This window comes from Neophocaena asiaeorientalis, unplaced genomic scaffold, assembly GCF_003031525.2.
Source record: "Neophocaena asiaeorientalis asiaeorientalis breed wild unplaced genomic scaffold, Neophocaena_asiaeorientalis_V1.1 scaffold307, whole genome shotgun sequence".
Classification (NCBI taxonomy): domain Eukaryota; kingdom Metazoa; phylum Chordata; class Mammalia; order Artiodactyla; family Phocoenidae; genus Neophocaena; species Neophocaena asiaeorientalis.
Genome location: NW_020171817.1, coordinates 1,436,287 through 1,456,938, shown reverse-complemented (window position 1 = coordinate 1,456,938; position 20,652 = coordinate 1,436,287). Strand labels below are relative to the sequence as shown.

Below are 20,652 nucleotides of genomic sequence, written 5' to 3'. Positions count from 1 at the left end.
GAACCAGTCAAGGGAAAATGTCACTAAGGAAGCCAAGACACTGGGCTTCCTAGACAAAGATTTTAATTCAGCCATTATAAGCATATTCAAAGAACTAAAGGGAACCATGGCAGCAATGTCTAACTAAATAGAGAATATCAATGAAGAGATAGAAATTATGGAAAGGAATCAAACAGAAATTCTGGAGCTGAAAAGTATAATAACTGGAATAAAAATTTCAAAAAAATCACTAGAGGGTCTCAAAAGCAGATTTGATCAGGTAGAAAGAATAAAGAATCAGTGAACTTGAAATAAGTCAACTGAAATGATCTAACCTAAATAACAGAAGAAAAAGGTGAAGAAAAATGAACAGAGCCCCGAGGCATGTGGACCATACTCATAATGAAACTCCCTGAAGGAAGGGGAAGAGAGGAAGAATCAGAAAGAATATTTGAAAAAATAATAGCTGAAAACTTTCCCAATTTGATGACAGATATTAATATACACATCCTAGAAGTTAAAAGACCCAAAGAGGATAAACTCAAAGGGATATACACCTAAAATCCTCATAGTCAAACTGTCCAAAGCTGAAGATAAAGGGACAATCTTGAAGACAGCACACAAAAGTGATTTGTTATGTACAAGGGATTATCAATAGAATTAAAGATGACTTCCTATCAGAAGCCATGGAAGCTAGAAGGCTGGTGACCATGGTTAAGTTACTGTGTCTCAGTTTCTTCACTTATAAGTGAGGACAATAATAGTAGTACCTTAACATGTTGTTAAAAGGATTAAATGAATTAATACATGTCACCCACTTAGCTTAGGGCCTGGCACAAAGAAAGTATTCCATAAGCATGAGCTATTTTGATCCTTGGAGGTGGCAAATAACATTTTCAATCCTTCCTTCAAGACTCTGGTGTGGATTCACGGCATATATTCTTAGTTCTCTAATGACAGCTCTCGTGATCTATCTCCAGGTGATTTTCTCAAAAACTATTTGGCTGACAGTAATGTAGTTAACTAGATAATTTATTTGAAAAGAAATATCCTTGGTAGCTGTTATCTTTGGTAACTTGGATACATCACAGGATAATTTTACAAACTCGTAAACATCTTAAACAGTTTGGCCTATATTCAGAATATTTCTTCTATATTTTTTTACTTGGAATTCATTTTTGGATAATTCTTCTTCTCATACACCATGATTAAAAGTTAGGGTAATATAACAATATGAAAGTTCAACTAGTTGGAACGTACTTTGTACAATGTACAAAGTGGATCAGTCTGAATTTCAAAAATGCACCTATGATGTGCAAACCAGCATGCCAAGTGTGCAAACTGCAATTAGAATTAGGATTGGTGGGACTGGGTTAAACCCAGGGCTAGCTCTCAGGTGTGAAAGTTGCTTAACTTCCGCTATAAAAGTTGCTTTGAAAGAGCTTTGTTTATAAATTCAATGCTACCCATTGCAGCAGAGTTTTCTGCATTTGAAGTGAAAAGCACAACAAAACAATAGCAACTGTACTCTTTCCGAAAAGTACTGAAGGAAGTTGGGATTTTTTTTTTTTTTTTTTAAGAATCAGGTGCATTGAGGCCAGCCAAAGAGTTACAGCAACTTTCTGTGGCTTGTTTGATTTCTGTGTCTTTTCTTCCTGGAGAGCTGACATGAAGACGGTTTGCAAAGCAGCACCTACATGTGGGTGAGTGGATCACAGCCTGGTCCTGTGAAGGCAAGCAGATCTTCACTCAGAGCGCATGACAGAACCTGCTAACTGTGGGAGGAAAGGCCTGGCTGGAAGAACAGTGACATTTATTTTAAAAATAATACTTCTGGAGCTGAAGGTGACCCTATACCTCATTAAATCCAAAGCTGTATGAGAAAATTAAGGCTCAGAGAAATCAAGCAACTTGCCCGAAGTCACTCAGCTAGTCAGTGGAAGAGCTAATCATATTGCCGTGAGCCATGGAGAGAGAGGGAGGGAAAGAAATTGTAAGAGTAGTTTGACTTGATTTGGTGTTTTTTTTCCATGAGATCCTAAGGGAAAACAAAATAAAACTGTAATTTCTTTCCACTTGGATCACTGACTATTTCTTAGATTGTCCCAACTTTAAGCTGAAACTGATAAATACAAATTTGCGAGTTCACAATTATTTTAAAACATTAAATTGAGAAAGCCAGTTTAATCAAACTTACTTAATTTGAAACGAAAAGGCAATAAAGGAAAGAAAGACTTGTGAATTGTTTTAGCATTCATCATCTTTCCAATTATCTTTAATATCATATGAGATGCTTAAAACTCTGAGTTCGGCAATTTTCTACACCTGCCGATTGGCCAATCAGCTGGCCTCTGAGAAGCAGAAGGGCCTTGGTGTGCACACAGGTGCAAAGCCCCTTCTCTTCACATCCTGAGGGCATGAGTAGCACATGTTTCTACCCACCCACCCCACTTGGAACTCCATCGTCCAGGGGTGAAGACCTTCCTCTGGGAAAGTGAGCGGGATGGAAAGGGGCGCATGAAGGAGAGGCCTAGAAGGTGGACCAGAAGGAGGCAGGGTCTAGGAAGCTGTTGGCGCCAAGAAGGACTCTGGAACGCTGTTGACTGTCAGACCCTCTAAAACTAAGAGTGAGGGGTGGGTTTGTCTTAAAGGAGGCAGAACCTGGGATTGGACAAAGGGTAGGGAAGCGGGAGAGGTGGTGATAGATGGTAATAGTGACCCACCCCCATCCCCATCCCCAAAGAGTATTGACTCCATCTGCCTCTTGTGAATGTACAGCCTTGGGGGGCATTAGCCCTTCCAGAAAGAGGACAAAGTGCTAGATGTTCTTGAGGTCATACAAGAAGGAGTGGCGAGGGGCTGGATCTTGACAGAGTGAGTTTCAATATTCAACAACTGTAGTCAAAATAATATGGGTAACTCTGCATGAAATTCCATTCCTTCCTGCCTGGTCCTTGAAACAGACTGACCTCTGGTGGTCTCATCTCAGCCTCTTAGACTTATACCCCTGAGTTTTATCTGTGGGCCAAGGTCGTTTCCTGGGCATTCCATCTTTGAACAGCACAGCCAGAAGATTGCAGGGGGTTAACGGCTTTGAGTCTACGGCCGCTGACCATGTGAACAGCTTTCCCCCTGCTCCCCTGGGTTTAGGACGGAAGCCCCTTGCCCTCGTCTCCATGACTCCTGGCTCACCTTACAGCCCACCTTATATTTTTATAGAGTACTGTATGTGGTTGTTTCACTCATGAACACTGGATGGAGCTCCTCAAGGGCAGAGACCTACTTAATTTCCTTCTGAATCCTTAGCATCTGGTATTTGGAAGTATTAGTGTATAATAGTGTTTGTTGAATGAATTAAATGATATTTATCTGTTAAATAAGCATTTAACATTTTTTCCAACCAGTTCCATTTATCAAGTCCTTGCTCTTTGCCTTGCACCCTGTTGGCAAAACAAAAGTAAAATACATCAGACGAGGCTTCTCCCATGGGGGTTGCATACTGGTGGAGGGAAGTCAAGAGGTGGACACAGATCTTCCACCCAGAATAATCAGATCTGGCTACATGCTCTCCAGCAGTAGGACACAGGGTAACACTTTCATTTAGAAGGAGAGGAGCCTTTTCCTGAAATACCTTCCATGACCCTAATAAGCGCCACCATCCCTTTCTTTTAAAATTGTTTCTATTTCCAGTGTGACCATCGTATGATGAGGTGACCAAGCTGAGTTCTATCAGGAGGTAGACGAAGGGTCACTTTACTCCTGCCCATTGTGAGCCCCACATCCCTATTCATGGTTTAGGTTGCAGCTGGACATTGCAGAAGCATCTTCATTAAACTGTCCACCGTGATTCATGGATGCCCAGAGGTTACACATCATTCCAAACCCATCAGCACGCTGGGGACAGGAGGCTTAAATTGCTCCTTCCAGGGTATGTTACCTTGTGTTGGCCCTCCTGGAATTTCAGGTGGGAACCTGAGGTGCAATTCCACTGCCCAGCTGTGCCCTTCTAAGGTTCCTTAGGCCCTCCCTCTCCTGAATCGCTAAGAAGCCCACTCTTCCCTCTGCCGGCGTCAATAGCATGTCCACTCTGGGCAAAACTGTTGCCCCTGGCAAGGTGAGGCTCTCTGGGAGAGGAAATACACATGCGGGGACCTAAGGTAGCAGACCAGGAAGCAGGCCTGTAAGCAGTCGGTGCTGGATGGTCTGCGGTGGTAAAGGGAAAGGGTGAGAGCGCCGGGTGAAATCCAGACTTCACCCCTCTCGGCTCTGGGTCACACTGAGCACAGCACACCTTCACATGCATCCTTGAGCTCTCCCTCTGAACCCTCGTGCTGCCTTATTTCTGCTTTGGGGACACAGGACCCAGCTGAGCCGTGGAAAAGAGGATGCGGTGGGTTACCGAGACCCAACTGGATAAATTAATTTACCACATCCTGTACCATCAGGACCTCAGTGTCGAAGAGATGGTGGAGACCCAGGAGAGAGAACCAAGAAATCATTCTCGTGGCTTCCTTTAGAAAGAGGGGGGCAGGGGCCACGTACAACCAAGAGTTTGTCTGAGTGGAGCCTGCGGAGGGAAGTGAGGCTGGGGGGCTTGGGTGAGGCCGGTGGCTCCTGAGACCCCCGCTGGGAAATTTGTTGGGCCATGTGTTGCCAGCCATGCTGCACTGGCCTCTGGGTGGTCAGCTGATGCCGACCGAACCCTCCCTGCCCCGCCTCCGCCTCTGCTGCCCCCAGCCCCACCCCTGCTCGCCAACCCTGCAGCTCAGGTAGCCCCCATTTCTTACCAGTGGTCATTACTAATCTCATCAGCAGGTGCCAACTGGGCACTCCCTCTGGGCCTAGCACTGTGGGAAGTACTTTAAATTGCCTCGTTAAATTGCCATTTAATTGGTAACTACTAAGTTTACCCTCATTCTACTGATGAGGAAGCTCAGAGAGGTAAAGCCGTTTTTTCAAGGTCACACAGCCAGTGACTGCCCAAGCCAGAGCTTGACGTGAAGGGCGGCTGTGGTGACCATAAACTGGTGGACGTGTCCAGGGACAGCCTCCACCAGCCCCCTCAATCAGGGAGGGGCTTAGAAATACTTTTGGTTTTCTGGAACCTCTGTAACTTCTAGGGTTCACTGGTGTTTGCACTGAGGAGGCAAGGTTTCTGCTTTTGTTTTTAAAATGCCCCAAAGTGACAGAAATAGCAGAGTCATCTTAGGACACTGGGCACCCCTCTTCCTCCAACTGCTTCAAGGCGCTTAGGTTGATGGCAACATATTGCCTCCAAGAAATTCCAGCTGTGTGACTAGTGATGAACACAGTAAGAGCAGCTAACAGTCATTAGGCTCCTGTTATGCTTGGAAATCTTGTCATCTCCACTTTAGAGGACGAAAGAGAGGCACAGAGAGGTTGTGCCTTGCCCAAGGTCACACAGCTGCTTGGTGCATGACCCAGACCCGACGGAGCCCTTTAATCCCTGTGCTCCACGGTCTGGCGTGTCCCATTCAGTTAGTCAGACCGTCAGCCACCCTCTGTGAGCCAAGCAAAGGGAAGACGAGAAGCCTGGGGCAGTGGTCTGGCTGTGAGGAGCAGGGGCCCCGGACCAGGGAACATGGTCCCAGGGTGATGGGATATTTGGGGAAGACAACGAATGGACAAGGGTGATAGAAACAGGGAAAGGAATTCGGAGCAGAGAGCTGACAGAGGAAAGGGTTACCGAGAACAAGGTCTTACCAGCTTCACACTTTTGTAGCAATTTGGTGAGGGGCAGCCTATGAGCTTATTTGCTGGGGTGCCCGTGGGGATTTATGGTGGGAGGCCTTCGGATCAAGGAATCGGGAGGAATAATTTTAAGCGGCAGCTGGCTTCAAGGGCATTGAGTGAGTGTGTGTGTGAGTGTGTGTGTGTGAGTGTGTGTGTGAGTGAGTGTGTGTGTGTGTGTGTGTGTGTGTGTGAGTGTGTGTGTGAGTGCAGGGCGGTGGGGTGTGTAAAGAAGAGGTGAGCGGTGCAGGATGCCAAATAATCCTTATTTTGCCATTTTGGGCTGTCACAGCAGGCTTAGGGGATGGCTATTTGGGTCTGTTTTTGTCGTTCCACATACATGCAGGGCTGCTGCGCTGTAATTCCTGTAACATGGGGCAGTTAAGACACTTCTAGCTTTTAATTTCTCTTTAAATGAGCTTATAACTTCCTACCATCCCCATCTGGATGCTTTTACAACCGACAGTGTTTTAGCTTTACTGCTTCTAAAGAACCACTCTAGGAGACACATTTTTAGTCCCACTGAGCCAAATTCCACTGAGTTCAATGCCTGACAATTTCCCTCCCATGCAGACCTTTGTAAATATCCTTTACATTTGGACTCTCGGGATTTTCCCCCCCTCTTTTGGACAAGAATAAAACAAGAATATTGTTTTGGACTGAGTGGGTCCCAATGGAAAAAAGAAATTTCTTTGGAATCCTAAACTCCCTGCAGCCAGCTTGTGATATAGCTGTTCAGGGCAGTGAAAAAACTGTGTGGTTGGTATTTGGTAATAATTTCAGTTTTATTTCCACTTCTATCTCTGAACGAAAGATGAGGTCACAGATCGGGGAAACCACATCTTTACCTTCAAAGAGCAATCCTATATTGCAAAGGCCAAAAAAAAAAAAAAGGGTTGTGGTTTAGGGTCAGATGCTCTTGGGTTTTATTCTTAGCTTACCAGATGTATGACCTTGAGAAAATTATTTTAACCTCTCTGTGCCTCAGTTCCCTCATCTGTAAATGGAATATTAATAAGCACCCACCTGATAAAACTTAAAAAGCTTAGATAAGATCATGCTCACGCAGAGACTGGTACACAGTAAGTGCTCAGTAAACGTTGGCTACCTTACTCTTAGAGTAGAGAAGGCTTGGCTCCGGTGTCTCTGCCATTCACCCTAATAGTCATACACTAAGGTAGAGAGGAACTAGTATAGGCTCTGGCCACTAAAACCATGGCCTTTTCCAGTGGTTGCTGTCGTAATGGGATGATCCATCTCCATTATACGAAGCCCAGACTACCTGTTCAGTAACATTTCTCATTCATTAGCTAAAAACAATCTGACAATCAGACTTTTCTGCCTATGGTATCGAATACTCCTTAAAATAGAACAGAAAGAAACATTAGACCGACTCTGTCTCCTGGTAAATGTATGTCACTTCAATTTGATATCAGCAAATGCCCTTGTAGATCAAACTCACCACACTGAATCCTTGGTGAGTTTGGAGTTCACATTCCCGTCTTCTTCCAGGAAGATGTCCAGCTGCAAATTGGCATTGTTATCATGGGCCGAGAAATAGTTGGTAACGACTCTCGCTGGTATCCCGAGGCATCGCAAAACTGCGGGAAAGAAAGATGGACCACAACTAAGCACATCACCGAGATCTGATAAATACAGAGTGAACAATCCCCTCTCAGAAGGGACCTTCTTCTTTGCCAACATGGACACGTTGTTCTCAAACGTCCCACACTGAGGAAGGGGGCCTATTGTCAAGGACCAGGGCTGCAGAGAGAAGCCTCGTTACCTGATCATACAAACTGCAGTTGGCACCAAACGAAGCCAGTGGGAATGGGATCCAGTTGTTTAGCTGCTAATCATACGATCGTCAAAGTAGGATTATTTTAGTCCAGCTAATGGACTAAAATTTCTGAAAATAAAATTTAAAAACCTCAGCTAAGAGGAAGTTAGGAATTTACCAAGCAGACCCTCAGTGCGGTTTGCTTTCCCGGCTGGAACGTGCTCTTGTGACACTTGGTGGAGGGTGACAGCACAGATTCATTTTAATCATTAGATAATAAATTACCTGGTTGCATCTCTTGCCGTATATGCACCTATTGATTAAACGTAATCCAAATGCCCTCCCTGGCTGCCAGGACACCAGACCTCAGGGCTCATTGAAAATAATTCAGCTGACACTTTTAAGATTAATGAGTTGCCTTCCCTTTTTTTTTTTTCCCTCTCAGAATTGTTTAGCATTTTTAACCAAAGACCATCCACCTCCTTCAATAGAACAACCTTGGAAGTCCAAACTTGAATCTGGTAGAGACTCAAGGGTCCTCATTAAATGACTGAATCTTGTTTTAAATTAATTTTTATCGGAGTGTAGTCGGTTTACAATGAGGTGTTAGTTTCTGCTGTGTAGCAAAGTGAATCAGTTATACAGATACATGTATCCACTCTTTTCTAGATTCTTTTCCCACACAGGTCATTACAGAGTATTGAGCAGAGTTCCCTGTGCTCTGCAGCAGGTCCGTATTAGATATCTATTGTATAGATAGTGGCGCGTATATGTCAGTGACTTAATCTTAACACCCCAAACATCACCGATGGCAGCCATCACCTGCCTCTCACTTCCATCTTCCTCTATGGATTTACAGCCCCTACACTTGCTACAGTTTTACCAAAGAAATGATTGGCACTCTAGTTCTATTTCTAGCTTAACACTAATTCACGTGATTACAGAATCTGCCGAACTCATAATTCTAAGATTGGTGAAGTTTGACATGGGGGCACCAGTGCCTCCTTCCCTCCAAATTTCCTTTTCAGGTTTATCCTCACGGTGACATCACACGTTGGGCCTCTGCCTTTTCTTATCACCAAAGCCGGTGTTCAGGAAGAGATTCGAGGACCCTTTTATACAAAAGGCATACATGAATGGAAGGTGTTTACTATTTTATCTGGTTCTAAACCTAAAGGAATTACACCGGGAGAGTGAAACTTCAGACATCAGGAGGACGTGGGGAGTCCTTTCTCTTTTCCTGGGATCATTTCATAAGAGAGGCTGCCTCTGCTGAGCACCCTGTACTTAGACTTGGCTTGGGAGCCATGAGGGAGGGGGGCCTACCTCCAACTGGTAGCCCTTCGTGAAATTCAGGCTTCCATGTGGAACTTGAGAGACCAGCCCTTCTAGGACACTGACACATTGGCTACAATGCCGTTCGTTGCTCCCAGGAAATATATATTCCTTTAGCCCTTGGGTATACGCAAATGGCTAAGAAAATAATCTTATCCAGTTTGACGCCATGGAGAAACAAAACACACAACCCAAATTCATGATTTCTTTCCACTTGGATCTCTGACTAATTCTTAGACGGTCAGAACTTTGAGCTGAAACTGACAGGCTTCATTATCATTTATAAAAAAATGGTCTCATCCTGGCTTCCAGCCTCCAGATCCTCCTCGATTTTTCTGATTAAAAACATGCTAACTGGGTAAAACCGTCTTTATTAATGAGCCAGCAGATAGGACACTTTGACTTGCGCTTAATGTTTTGTTTTTTTTTTTACAGGGCTGTAGAAATGGCGTGTTAATGAAAATCATTACCAATGATGAAGACATACTGAAATAAATGTTTTTTAAAAATACCCACTGAATTAACAATAACATTGTCTGGGCTGGGACAGACAAATGCCATATTGAAAAATGATGCATGAGGCTGAAGAGAACAATTCTGTTCCCATACGTTTTCCTCTATGGATTGGATATTGGGTGGATTAAAAGCAAAAGGGGAAGCTGGGGAGTACAGATCGTTCATTAAGTTCTGGTGTCTAATTGCTCAGGGGCATTGAGACTCACATACAAGGATGAAGATGAGCCCACCTGCCACAGTCCCTCCCATAGCTGGGGTAAAAAACTAAGTGGGTATGTTTAGAAAATTCTCAGTGATAAACAGTAAGCAAATAAGCATATTTACAAAACTGCTCAATAACAAGCAGTACATAGCTTATTATTTATTATTTTAAATTTTGCTAATTGAGCCTTTTAAAATGTGGGGATTACTAAGAAATAAAATGGCATGGCCTTTCCCTCACATCCTTATGTGACCCCGGAGATGCTCCATTTCTCTGGGTATTGAACGATGGATTATGTAGGAAATAGTCCATCATTCTTTCTATAAAGCTTCGGCAGTCAAAGAGAAACTAGGAGCATATTTGGCCAAGTACAATTTAATTATGCATTGGCTGCATCCCAGAATAGCCACCCACAAATTCCATAGGTCCAACAGAGCTTGCTAGGTTGCTTTGCCAGGTTATAGATAAGATGTCTTAAGGTGAAATTTCCTTCACATTAAAAATATATTGCTCAACTGGATACTTACATGTGTTAAAGACACCAGCAAAAACCCAGCACTGACCATAGCGGACTGGATTCTCAGAACTCCTGTATTCCAACAGGATGTCAACACTTCCAGTCCAGGCTGATGGGGGGATGCCATAAGCATAGACATTGTCCCAGGATCCAGCGATGACGCCTTCATCATCCTTGGCATTAATCTAAATGAGACGATGAGAGGTGAGAAGGGGTCAAGGTCATTTAGAAGAGTCCTCTCCAGACTCCGACACTGGGCAAGCTAAGGTTTCCAGTGCCTTCTGTATTCCTGCATGATGAAAACAGTTCCACTGCTGTTCAGTTCACTGTTATTTGTCAGGGAAAGTGTGAGGGGAAACCAAATAACCAAGATGCCCTGTTATATAGTGTATGATTGTCGTAAGGTGGTGTTGAAAAGCAGGCAGGAAGAGTTGTCATGTTTTCTCACGTGCTTGGGAGAAGATACACACAGGGCCCTTGGTCTGGTTGGAATAGAGCTGGAGCATGTGTGAGGAAGAGAGGAAGAAGACCTGCAAAAGAAGACAGCTCAAGTAAGTATCTTGTCTTGAAAGAAGGAGAGTTAAAAGCTGACAAATGACAGAAGATGTTAGAGTGGGGGCCCAGAGTCTCATGGTCTAACGAGTTTTGACTTTGGGGATGAGTGGCAGACTCTAATAAATTGAAAAAGTAAGCAGATGCTGTCATAGGAACCATTAAGAATTAATAAGAAATTAGATTCCCATGGGTGCCTTGCAGAGTCTGTTTTTTAAGAAGTTGCATTACAGAAGTTGCATGATTAAAGTTGCATAATTTTGTTATAATACATAAAGGGCCTGGGGTATTATAGTTTAAATATAGGGGAGACTTAAGCAAAGAATGGCAATCGAATATTTGGGAAAACCTGGCTACACGTTCAGACCACAGTCATTTGGTAGCAGCAGACCTGAAGTGCAGGAATCTTTCGTGTTTAGACAACAAAACGGGGCAGGAATAAACAGTTTCAAGGCATCCTGTCAGTTTCTTGGGGGTCACTGCTGAGTCTTACTTCCCTTGCTGTAGCTTTCATTATGTTTAATTACAGTCAGAAGAATTTCTAGGTGGGGAGCATTGGGAGTTCTTCCAAAAACTGATGGCACTTCAACAATGTTTATATGTTGACATGACAATGGTTTACAGACTTGCTCTTCAACATGTGGTCTGTGGACCAGCGGCAGTGGAATGCCCGGGAACTGGCTGCAAATGCAGACCTCCCCAGACCCACTAAATCAGAGCCCACCTTTGAACAAAATCCCCAGGTGATTTCTGTGCACGTTAGTTTGAGAAGCATAGGCTCAGACTGCACTGAAAAGACATTAGTAAGCAAGGTAGAACTTATGATTGAAGCAGGTGTGTTTGGATTATGACAACCATAGAAGAGATAGTAAAATATGGTGATTTTTCTATGTGTTCATGGCCTTGCTAATTAACAACCCACCCCCAGCACTTGCCCAGACCCCTCTCTTAGGCTTGCTCAGTTTAGTTTTTATAAAAGTCTATCCTCCCCAGTGGGTCGTGAGTACATTGAGAACAGAGATGAAAATCGATGCCTTTCTGACTTCTAACAAGTATTGGCAAAGAGCAGGTGCTCAATAGCTGTTGAATAATCCGTTGTGTATTCAACAAGCATATAGGCATTGCACATCTGAGTAAGAGTAAGGTCTTCTCTGTGAAAAGAGATGGTCTAAAACTCATCAAGCAGAAGTAAATGTTATCAATATTAATGCAGAAAGAGGTACAGGGAGATTTGGGTCCCAACAGAAGGAGTAATCAGTTTTATTAGATTGGAGGGTGTGGTGACGGTTGTGGGCTGGATAGAGAAAATGACATGAAAGCTAGGTCTGGAGGGGCTGAGGTCCAGAAAAGGTTATCTACATGGTAGAGAGAATTTGAATAATTGTTTGGTGTCATGAAGAAATACGGCAAGTTCAAGGACCTACTGCAAGTATCATGTAAGTAGGCAATATTGGACGAAGTAGAAACTACTAGAAGAAAACACTTAAGATGTGCAAGCAACTTCTATTTTTCCCCTTTGACTCTGTCCAGTTAGGTTAAAGGGAAGGTAACTACCCGGTTAATTTGTTTAATGTAGAAAAAAATTCATCCGTTAGAGATTACTGAAGGACCCCATTCAACTAATTGCAAACTCCTTCCTTTGAGATTAACTTTGACTTTATCCTGTAACTCCATGAAATGACTGGAGTGCAGCAGGGTTTAGACAACAATTTTGGTTCTATTCATGATCAATAATTCTCCTTGCAGTTGAATTGATTATTTACATCTACATCTATTATAGTGAAGCCTGAAGAGTGCCTTGGTAGGCTATGATGTGGTTTGGTATTTGTGAGTAGGTAGGTTCAGCTTTAACTCACATTACCGGTTTCTTATCCTTATCATTGAGAAATTGGGTAGAACAATGAATCTCAGAGGTAAAAGTTCCTAAATTATGGTTCTGATGACTGATTTTCAAACAGACAGCCATTAATTAAAAGTGTTATTTATAGCATACAGCTGAACCCAATCAGCCAAAGGGAAGAGTAAGGAAAAAAAGAGCTCTCTTCTCTACAGACCTTTTAATTCTTAATGCTGAGCTGTTCCCCTGTTGCTAGATAAATCACAACTCTCATTTATTAGCATTTAGCCAGATTAGCTACTGTTTTCTAATTAGAATATTGATTTCTGGGGAGCCCAGATTCAGAAAGAGATAAGTCTTTAGTGACAGATGTAAACGGTTAAATTAATAGCCCCCTTCCTAGACAACAAGGTATGTTTGGGGGACACCTCAAGGGCATATGCTTGTCCCTCGTCAGGCCACAGCTGACTGTGAGCACCCTATCATGAACTCTGGGTTGAACCAGTTACAGAATGAAATGTCTCCATCTTGCATCACTGGTGGTCAACAAGAAAATATGAACCCAGGACTTTGGACAGGGAGCATTATTCAACTTCATTAAGGTTTCACTAAACCGTCCTCTCATAATACCTACAATATTGGACAAAATTTAAAACCAGCCCCTTTGAAAGTCACTGTCAGCCACCTCAGTGGCATAACATAATTCGATAAACTTCAAAACCTGATCCAAGAAAAGGGGAGGATTTTGGAGTACGGCAGAGGGGCAGCTTGGCTCAGCTCTAACCCTGACCACCAGGGCTTCAGAAGCCCTACTGTCAAGTCACCAAAATCCTGAGGTTGCCCGTTTGTATTTCCAAATCTGGAAAGAAACACACTGGATTAAAATGCTGATCTTTTCCTTGTTCTGACCAGAATCTTGGAAATGACTGCTGTGGAGAAGTGGGTGAAAAAGGGTCTGCATCCCTTAAAAGGTAGAGATTCTGGGACTACAGTGGAGAAATGATACAAAGCCTGTGAGTTATCTCCACGTGGGAAGGAGATCTACCTCCAATTAGGTAGACTAGATTCTAGAATGAGAAATTTAACAGAATCCTAAAAGAAAGAGCAGAGCCCAAGGATTTTAACAGAGTTTGCCATCTCGTCAGCTAAACTCCCTCCTCTGCTTCAGTCTGTCTCAGGGTACAAAAGAGTAGAATGAAATACATTGGCCTCAAACTATAGTTCAGAGGTTAAATCAAACTCATCTTGGATTGGAGAGTCAAGATTTTATCTACAGTATATTACAGCAAATAGGACACTTGGAGAAGAGTTATGCAAGTATGAGCATGAATAAAAAGAAAAGCAAAGAGGAAAGAGAGAGAATGGAAAAACTATACATAGAAGAAAACAAAACTAAGGAACATAAAGGAGTTTCTCACAACCTCCTAGGAGATCACAGACCTAAAGGAACACACTGGGCACCAACTCACATCATCATGCAACTAAAGATAAATTATAAACTCTAAGAAACAGAATAGATAACGTTCAAAATAAAATTAATGACATAGAGGAAAAACTTGAGGTGAAGAAAATGCTAATGAAAAAGATAAAGAGATGAAGTTATTAGAGAGAAGCTAATAGTTATGGAAGACAAGGATGATACAACATAAGGATAATTAGTATCCTTGAAATAGAGAACCCAACAAATAAAACAGAAGATATATTCATGACATAACGTAAGAAAAATTTTACCTAATTGAGGAAAAATTTAATCTATACATTGGAAGAGCAATCTGAGCTGCAGGGTAATTTGATGTAGAACGCTCATTACCTAGGAACTTTAATTAATCTAGTTGAACTTAAGCTTAAAGAAATAATTGTTGGGGCTTCCCTGGTGGCGCAGTGGTTGGGAGTCCGCCTGCCGATGCAGGGGACACGGGTTCGTGCCCCGGTCTGGGAGGATCCCACATGCCGCGGAGCGGCTGGGCTCGTGAGCCATGGCCGCTGAGCCTGCGCGTCCGGAGCCTGTGCTCCACAACGGGAGAGGTCACAACAGTGAGAGGCCCGCGTACCGCAAAAAACAAACAAACAAACAAACAAACAAAAAAAGAAATAATTGTTCAGTCCTACAGACAGAAAATGCAAATTAACAATAAGGGGAAAATGGGGCTGTCTTTAGACTTCTCCAGAGCAACCAGTTGATGTCATCCACATGTGCATGGTCCTGAGAGGAGGGTGGACCCAAGAATACTATGCAGAGCTAAGCTGTTCTGTGAGCACAAGGACAACCAGCACACATTTTCAAACATGAAGGATCTCAGAGAACACAGGACCCATCACAACCCAACCACCTGAAAAGTGATATCAAGATAATTAAGGGATGAATCTAGCACAGATCCCAGTAACGGAGACTCTGTGGTAAAGATCCAGGGGTGAGAAAAATCTACATACGTGCAAAAATCTTTGGGAATCATAGTAACAGAATGAATATGAATTTTAAAACTTGATAATGTAAAAACAATGATAATCCTAAGAAAAAATTAGACCTGAGGGAGGAAAGAGGAAAGGAAGAATGGAAGTGCTGTTTTAATGTGTTCATCTCTCTTAGTTAACCAACACTACCTAAAACATGATTTAAAACATATAATTACTTTACTTTGTACAAGGGTGTTCCTAACAGCTTTATTCATAAGAGGCCCAAACTGAAAACATCTCAGATGTCCATCAGCAGGCGAACAGGTAGACAAACTGGGGTATAGAATACGATAAAATACTGCTTTTGCCAGTGCAAAGGAACACATTGAAGACACGTGCAAGAATTGATTGAGTAGAAGAAGCCAGCCCCAAATAGTACATACCGTATGAATCCAGTTATGTGAGATTTAGGAAAAGGCAAATCAGGCTTCCCTGGTAGCACAGTGGTTAAGAATCCGCCTGCCAATGCAGGGGGCACAGATTCGAGCCCTGGTCCGGGAAGATCCCACATGCCGCGGAGCAACTAAGCCCATGCGCCACAACTACTGAGCCCGTGTGCCACAACTACTGAAGCCCGCGTGCCTAGAGCTCACGCTCCACAACAAGAGAAGCCACTGCAATGAGACGGCCGCGCACCGCAATGAAGAATAGTCCCCGTTCGCTGCAGCTAGAGAAAGCCCACGCGCAGCAACGAAGACCCAACGCAGCCCAAAAAAAAAAAGTCAAATCTATTTTAAGGAATCAGAATAGTGGTTGCTTGCTTCTGGGGATGTGGAATGATTACAAGAGAGCACGAGGGAAATTTCTGGGCTGATGGTAATGTTTATATTATGGTTACATTGTGGTAGTGATTACCCCAATCAAAACTCATTGAATGTTACATTTAATACCCATACATTTCACTGTACGTAAATTCTACTTCACAAAAAACACATAAAAACCACAGGAACTAACCCTAACCTATACTGCGAAGCGTATAACCACTGTCTGCAAATGTGCTCTGCTGTATAGACTTGACACAGGCTCTGACAGGAGTTGGTAATTAGCTTCATTTCTTATGAAAATCTTTACAACTAGAGATTATTAACCTTGTCTCCCTTGGTAACTGAGGATTCTTATTTGGCCCAAACATATTTTACTAATTGACAGTTGTGAAAGAAATAACAAAAGGTGGACCGGACCGAGAGAGAGAGAGAAAGAGAGAGAGAGAGAGAGAGAGAGAGAGGTACTGAGATCTTAAGCTTTCCAAGCGCTGTCTGCTGTTTTTCATTGCTATTCCGCTGCTGTGTGGGGCAGGGCTGGTGTATAGAATGGACCTCCAAAAATATCTGAATGAACGACTGGATGGATGAATAGATGAATGGGAAAGGGAAAGAGCAGAACAAGGAGAGGAAAGGAAAAGGGTACCAAGGGAGAGGAGAGGGGAAGGAGAGAGGGCAAGAAGGGAGGCAAAGTGCCCTGTGATCACATATCCTAAAGGGCGGTGCTGGCTTTGCTGCATTTCTATTTATCCATCATGGGGATGTCTGACCCAGGAGACCAGAGCAGCCCTGACTGCACAGCTTGGAAGGAGTGCTGAGAAGCAGCCCCGTGTTTCAGAAATAGCCAATGTGATTACAAAATAGATGTAGCACTGAAACCTCATTCCAGGAAGCAATTCAGGGAAAGCAGACATTTAGATTGACTGTGATTATCACATTCGAGAGATGGCTTGTAATAAATGTCTGTTTTTCTCCCAATATATGGGGAGCACAGGCATAAGGAATGTAACCTTAATGATTGAGAAGCCAAGCTGTTTGCCCACAAATGGAAACCTCATTACATTGCTAGTTTTTAACCACAAGAGAAGAAAATGATGTCTGAACAGTTCATTTGTCTCCTGAACCCCTCCACCCCAACTTAAAAGAGAAGGATTGCATGAGACAGGGCTTGTAAAAGGCATTACTTTTGTACCCAAGGAGGTCATGTGATACGGAGAGAGGACAGGCAGAGGACAAATACAGGGGACATGTAACATCGTGTGTGGAACAGTGGGGTCAGGCAACCTGAGATCCATTTCCAGTTTGACTGGTGACCTTGGATAAGTCATTTAACTTCCTGATACTTCTGTCTCTTCACCTGCACGTTGGTTATTTATGAAATGGATACGGTTTCTCAAAATTGGCTATGAAAACAATTTCCGTTAGGTAAATTCTATTTTCCTACTGGCTTCCAATATATCTGTCGATTGTTAAAAATTCTTCGATAAACAGAAATGAAAATCCCTGGTGAGTGAGGTGACCTTATGGCATCATGTTTACTTTGAAAGGTACTGGAGGTACCTGACTCTGTACCTCCCGTTCATCACTGGATTCCCTTAGCCGTTCCTAAACCTTAGGAAGGCCTCCCGTGCTTGTGGTACCTTGACTCCAACTTTAAGATTAAAAAAAACTTATTAGAATTAGTATTTTACCCTGTTGAACTACAATCAACGTTTCTGGTTAATCCTAACCGGTAGATTCTCCAAAGTTGCCACCCGTGGGAGCTCTTGATTGAGACTGGAAAGGTTATCAAGAGCAACAGAGACCTCTAGCTTTTTCTCCTCTACCAGAGTGAGGAATGTCATTCTTGACATTCCTGGGCATGAATCATGGAGAGAGAAAATAACAATTTAAGAAAAGAAAGCAGATAGGGTCAGAGCTCCAGGATCTCTGGATGGGGGCTGAAATCCACGAAGGAACGTACATCTGGCAATGGTCGCCAGCCTGGAAATTTTAACTCTTAGGCATCTGCAAAATTATGCAGGCGTGTGAGTCATTTTGCCGCTTTTCCAAAACACCAATGGAAGTCATATCTTTACCTTCAGAGGTGGCATCGAGTCACACTGAGTGCCTGCACTGAATGTACCACTCCCATTAGAAGTTCTGTTTGGCCGTTAGATAAATCTCTGATGCAAGAATGGGGAAACAAAATTATTATTACATAAATATGCTTTTTTGATAGAGGAAATTTTTCCAAAAACAAGATCCATAAGGGGAAACGCGAAGAAGCTCCTCAGTGGGGAAATGGTTGGGGACAATGGCTCTTAAGCACCTGAGTCCTCAGATTTCTCCAGGACAATTCACTCCAAGAAAGGGGGTTTTTGGCTGCTTATAAAACAAAGGAGCAGTTATATAGTGCTTTAACATTTGTATTTTTTTTTTTTAAATAAAAGTTTTAGGGAGCTATGCTTTGGCTGGTCTGTAAGATCAGGGACTAGACATCATGTATTTATTTCTGATTCTAAAGTTCATTTGGGGTAGCTGGGTGGAATTTCTAACCCAAGTGAATTTGTAAGTGTAGTCTGAATGGTTGAAATAGTTCGTTGCTGAATGTGAAGCTTTCTACGAGATGACCAAGTAAACAACTGGGGAAAAATAAAAACGCCGTTCTGTAGTAGCCCCCTGTGAAGCTGCTTAGCAAAATATCAAAGGAGTGATGTCATGACTGTCTTTTTCATGCATGGAAGAAAAAAAAAAAAAACAGTCTAAATACGGGACAAGAAGAAGGGGAAGAAAAATGGACAAAGCGAAAAGTAGCTTTATTTTCAGTTTATCTGTGAGATCATGTATGCTTGGGGATCAGAAGCTCTGAAGTCCAGTCCGCCTGCAAGGTCTACAGTCATTCATCTTGTGTTGGGCCCTAGGGAACTCCAGGACCTATACTTCCACTTGTGGTCAGTTTGATTTACTAGCTGGAGTGCAAGATTTCCTTTTTATAACACTAAAGAGTACAACGAACATGACTGGTTAAAAAAGAGTTCAATCTTGAGTGAGTTCCCAAAAGGCACAGTTAGAATAGGGTATTAATGGGGATTAATGATGGCATCGTGTTTCGATGTTAGCAAAAGACCAGGGTTAAAAATAAATGTGTACCCCTCAAGGGAAGCAGGAAAGCCCAGGCTGGCGGCGGTGTAAAGAGCGGTATTTAAAAATATGTAACTAGTGTATTGATATTTTTTCTTCTCTCCCTCCTTCCAAAATTTCCCCAAAATGTCACTTTTTAAAAAAATTGTAGTTGAAACAAATAAGTCCCCAGAGGGGCAAGTTTCCCCTGACTACATGTTCCTGCAGTGCTGTTGGGTATAATTTCCACCAAGGAAAAAGGGTTTCCGTGAATAGCAGCGTGGCTTATAATTGCTCTGGACCCTTGTCAGTTATTCTTCTACCTTTTCATCCAATATCCCAACATTTGTTAGGTCACTGCTTTGTCCTGGGAAACCTCTGAGGAAAGCTTGAGAGGTTTGCTTTCTCCTACAACCCTATGCTTATTTCATCAGAGACTTTGCCATAATGTGTTGAAATGTTCTACTTACAAGTCTGTCTTCTCTGTTAGACTATACGCTCTGTAAGGCAGAAACTATGTTTGTTTGTTTTTTTTTACAACTGTACCTAGACTGGAGATTCTCAATGAATACTTGTGGAATGAATGAGTTAAAACTGAGTGTTTTACTACCATGAGCATCATTACAGCAATTACTACCGTCACTGTCACCAATACCACCATCAAGCCATATTTGGTACCTAGTCTTCTTTGGGAACTCTTTCCCCAGGGACCCAATGCCTCTGGCTATTTAGAATTCTCTGATTTATGCCTTTCTTCACTTATCCCCCTATTTCAAAATTCACCTGTTCTGGAACCCATTCTCTTGGGTCCTTCTTTTCTAGGAGATAGCTACCAGTGACCAGTGACCTTGGATAAGTCATTTAACTTGCTGATACTTCTGTCTCTTCATCCGTACATTGGTTATTTATGAAATGGATATAGTTTCTCAAAATTGGCTATGAAAACAATTTCCATTAGGTAAATTCCATCTTCCTACTGGCTTCCAATTTATTTGTCAATTGTTAAAAATTCTTCAATAAACAGAAATGAAAATCCCTGGTGAATGACGGATTAACATGAGGTACGAATTGTGTCATTGATGCTTGTGTGTTGGTGGTGGCCGTCTAAGGTCTAATATGACCTGAGAGCAAGGACAATATCTAGTTCCAGCTCAACCACTTAGTTGTGTGTGACCTTGAGTGACATCATTTCCAAGGGCCTCCACCCCTTTACCTAGAAGACCCCTGGAGAGTCTTCCACATCTCATGTACTGGTTCTGTGTGCATTTCGACACAGATCTCCTATTAGTAAGTCTCAACCCAGAGGAGGGAACCTGCACTGAGGTGGGATGCTAGGGCTTCCACAGTGAATGAACAAGCAGTATCCACAGGCCCAGCGGCCACGGCAGGGCCAGTATGGGAGAACTTCTCTGCCCAGAGTTGCTGCTAGATCCAATCAGTCACGAGGCAGAAGCAGGTAGGGACCAGTTACCACCCAGCAGTAAAGGCAGGCTACTGTCACCGTCTCTCCTTTCCCCAGGACCCTGCTGTTCCTGTCACGTGGCATAGCGCACCTGTCTTGAGAGTGTGACCGGGGCTCAGAGTCCATGTCTGGTTACTTCACTGTAATTCAGGGTCTGTGATGGAATGCTTTATTAGTGCCCTGTGAGCAAAGTAAGTTTTCAGATGGCACAAAGCATCCTTCTAAAGTTTTCCTGGCACATTTCCTGGCAATTGTCCTGGTGAGGACTGTCACATCAGGTACGAGGTGGAAAGCAAACAGTAATCAAGAAGTTTAAAGGAGGAAGTATAACTATTGATACTATGTATAAAATAGATAACTCCTGAGAACCTACTGTATAGCACAGGGGACTCTACTTGATGCTC

The 20,652-nt window shown here is 42.9% G+C and overlaps 1 protein-coding gene across 3 annotated transcripts in view; it reads right to left on the bottom strand.

Annotated features, from left to right (window-relative positions):
* Positions 1-20,652, bottom strand: part of F13A1 (coagulation factor XIII A chain) — a 137,480-nt gene that overhangs the window by 51,451 nt on the left and 65,377 nt on the right. For all 3 annotated transcript variants that reach the window (XM_024738487.1, XM_024738478.1, XM_024738492.1), the window contains exons 7-8: positions 10,091-10,265; positions 7,193-7,331 (exon numbers count right to left, since the gene is read on the bottom strand). In XM_024738487.1, the coding sequence (XP_024594255.1) occupies positions 7,193-7,331; positions 10,091-10,265 (314 nt within the window). The remainder of the gene's footprint in view (positions 1-7,192; positions 7,332-10,090; positions 10,266-20,652) is intronic.